We start from the raw sequence: 2,302 nt of genomic DNA, 5'->3' as shown, positions 1-2,302 counted from the left end.
AGAAATGTTGATACCATTATTGATAAAACAGATTATATAACGAAAGCATTTAAGTCTATGGCAGAAATTGATAAACAAGCAAGTAATTTTAGAAATGAAGAAATGTTAAATATAACAACAGCATATCCACAGATGTTTTTTTCCAATTTCTACAGGATATGAAGCATCAAATAGTACTACATGATCACTTCAAGTTTTATCCAAGAGAATCAGTGAAATATTAAGTCCTGGTGAGTCTACTGATATAGCAAGTACTACATTTAATATTCAAATGTTAGGAATTCAAAACTGTTGCAAAGGTGATAAAATATGTCTATAAATTTAGCTGATGATAAACAGACTTGTAGATGCATTACTAGAATTAGTTGTTCTAGAGCAATAACAGTTGCATTAACATATCACACAGATTTTAGCTTAGCCAGCGAACTAACTACTGGTGAAATTATGAAAATTAGAGCAGGAGATAAATACAAATTACAGAATGAGTTAACCAGGATGTTATGCAACAACTCCGGTCAATACAAGATCTTGAATAGGATTTCCTCTAGTGAAATGCCCCTGTATGCATCAGGGTCAGCTGTGTTACCTTTTCTCTTGTACAGCATTATCACCTTTGAATGCTTCCAGTAATCTGGTACAGTTCCTTGTTTCAGGCTCTCAGTTAGGAGGGCTATGAATGGAATCACTAGTACAGCGAGTGTAGTTTTCAGGTTCTCGTTATAGATGTTGTCTGGGCCACATGCTTTATTGTTCTTCATGCTCATAATTGTATGAATTATTTCTCCTTCTGTGAAAAATTCAATCTCATGAGCAGGGACTGGAGTCGCTGTGGGGCTTCTTGCCGGCGGGCGCGTGTGGTTAGCCTGAAGGACTGGGCTTAAATGTCTTTCCCACACTTCCATTGGATGTTCTCTGGGAATTTTGGTTGCTTCAGCTGAAGAGCCTTGTACAGTCTCTGTCTCATTGATTCCATGACACGTTTTTCCTCTTCCTCCAAGAATACCCTTTGAACTTCATTAATCTTGATTCTATACTCTCTCCTCATCTTACCATAGCAGTCCAAGTCATACCGTGATTGAGTTCTTCTGGCTATATTCATGGCATTGATGGCTTTCTGTCTGACTTTGTAACATTTCTTGTTGAACCACAGTTTAGCTTTCCATTTTGCCATGTCTACTGTGTGAGTTGTCTTTAGGATGAGTCCTTCTATCCATGACGCTACTTCATTGAGGTTCTCTCCTTGTAACAATGTTGTTATTCTATTGGTGTCAACACTGACCAGTGCTGATATGTCTGCTTTCCTTCTTAGCTTGACTGGATTTTTCGGCCTCTTTTTTTATTATGTTTTCTAGTTGTAGAGATGTTTCCACTGGTAGGTGTTCCCCTTCCACTTCCAGGATGATGCGTTGTTCTAGTGGTTTAAGTTTGGAGTTGACAAATATGCGGTTACTTTGTCGTGTCCACACAGCAACTCAAATCTCCTGCCAGTATGACTGGGTCATCCTGAGTGGTAGTATCCAAGCACAAACTGATTTCCTCTATAATATTTACTGCTGTGAGTTCAGGCTGAAAGTATCCTCATATAAGTACACAGATGGCGGTCGTAACTAGTAGAGAGTGTCTTCATTTGTAGGAGACTGAGAAGGGCGAGAAAAGTTTCGTGATGAGACATGTGAAGCCGCCCTTAGGACTGCCCTTTGGGCCTCATTCCACCATAACATTGATCACATATTGCGTGTGTAACAGTCTTTTGTAAGCAACATTTCCATCAGGAACACTATATCATGAAGTCTAAACAAATTATCTTGCACTTGTGCTACAGTTTTCAATATTCCAGGTTAATGTTTTTAATCTGAATTTGTTGTGAATGGTGTTACAAGCTGGTGGCTTCAGGTCTCTTACTCCAAAAAAGGTACTGTCTCACCAGCACTCCTATTGGCCACAGTTCTGGTTGTATGAATTGTTCACAGCTGCCAAAAGGCATCCCAATTTTGAAGGCCCTTAGGCGGCCCTTTGTTTCGAGCTAATCGCACTCGATTACTCCTGATATTGCCAGTCCATTGAGGTGTCTTGATGGAGTTGGCCCACATAAAGGAGGCGGTTCGCTCTCCTGCTCGAAGCCCTGATCCTTCTGGATGCATCGTCCCTAACAAGAAGTGACGTTCATTGTTTCCTCTCCCCTCTTGGTGTCGTCCCCCCATTCGACTGAAATGTAGCCTCAATTTTCTTCTTCTTTTTCTTCGTCACCCTCCGCTGGTGGCAGCGTGGTATTCCAATTTAAACTTCTCTCTCGATGACTGGA

General features: G+C 40.5%; 1 protein-coding gene across 1 annotated transcript; it reads right to left on the bottom strand.

Moving 5' to 3' along the window:
* Positions 1-321: 321 nt before the first annotated feature.
* Positions 322-1,171, bottom strand: LOC126335870 (uncharacterized). Its single transcript, XM_049999342.1, has 3 exons — positions 1,051-1,171; positions 523-991; positions 322-370 (listed from the first exon to the last, which is right to left on the bottom strand). Exons 1-3 carry the CDS (start codon positions 1,169-1,171, stop codon positions 322-324), a joined length of 639 nt encoding a protein of 212 aa, XP_049855299.1.
* Positions 1,172-2,302: the final 1,131 nt, after the last annotated feature.

This window comes from Schistocerca gregaria, chromosome 2 (assembly GCF_023897955.1).
Source record: "Schistocerca gregaria isolate iqSchGreg1 chromosome 2, iqSchGreg1.2, whole genome shotgun sequence".
Classification (NCBI taxonomy): domain Eukaryota; kingdom Metazoa; phylum Arthropoda; class Insecta; order Orthoptera; family Acrididae; genus Schistocerca; species Schistocerca gregaria.
This window is presented reverse-complemented; position numbering and strand designations above follow the sequence as displayed.

What these genes read in the sequence shown, in the direction of transcription:
- LOC126335870 (XM_049999342.1), bottom strand. Translation starts at nt 1,171, where the DNA reads ATGGCAAAATGGAAAGCTAAACTGTGGTTCAACAAGAAATGTTACAAA. An exon ending in GTATGACTTGGACTGCTATG is followed by an intron (nt 992 to 1,050) that starts GTAAGATGAGGA and finishes GTATTCTTGGAG; the next exon opens with GAAGAGGAAAAACGTGTCAT. An exon ending in GAAATCCTATTCAAGATCTT is followed by an intron (nt 371 to 522) that starts GTATTGACCGGA and finishes TTATTGCTCTAG; the next exon opens with AACAACTAATTCTAGTAATG.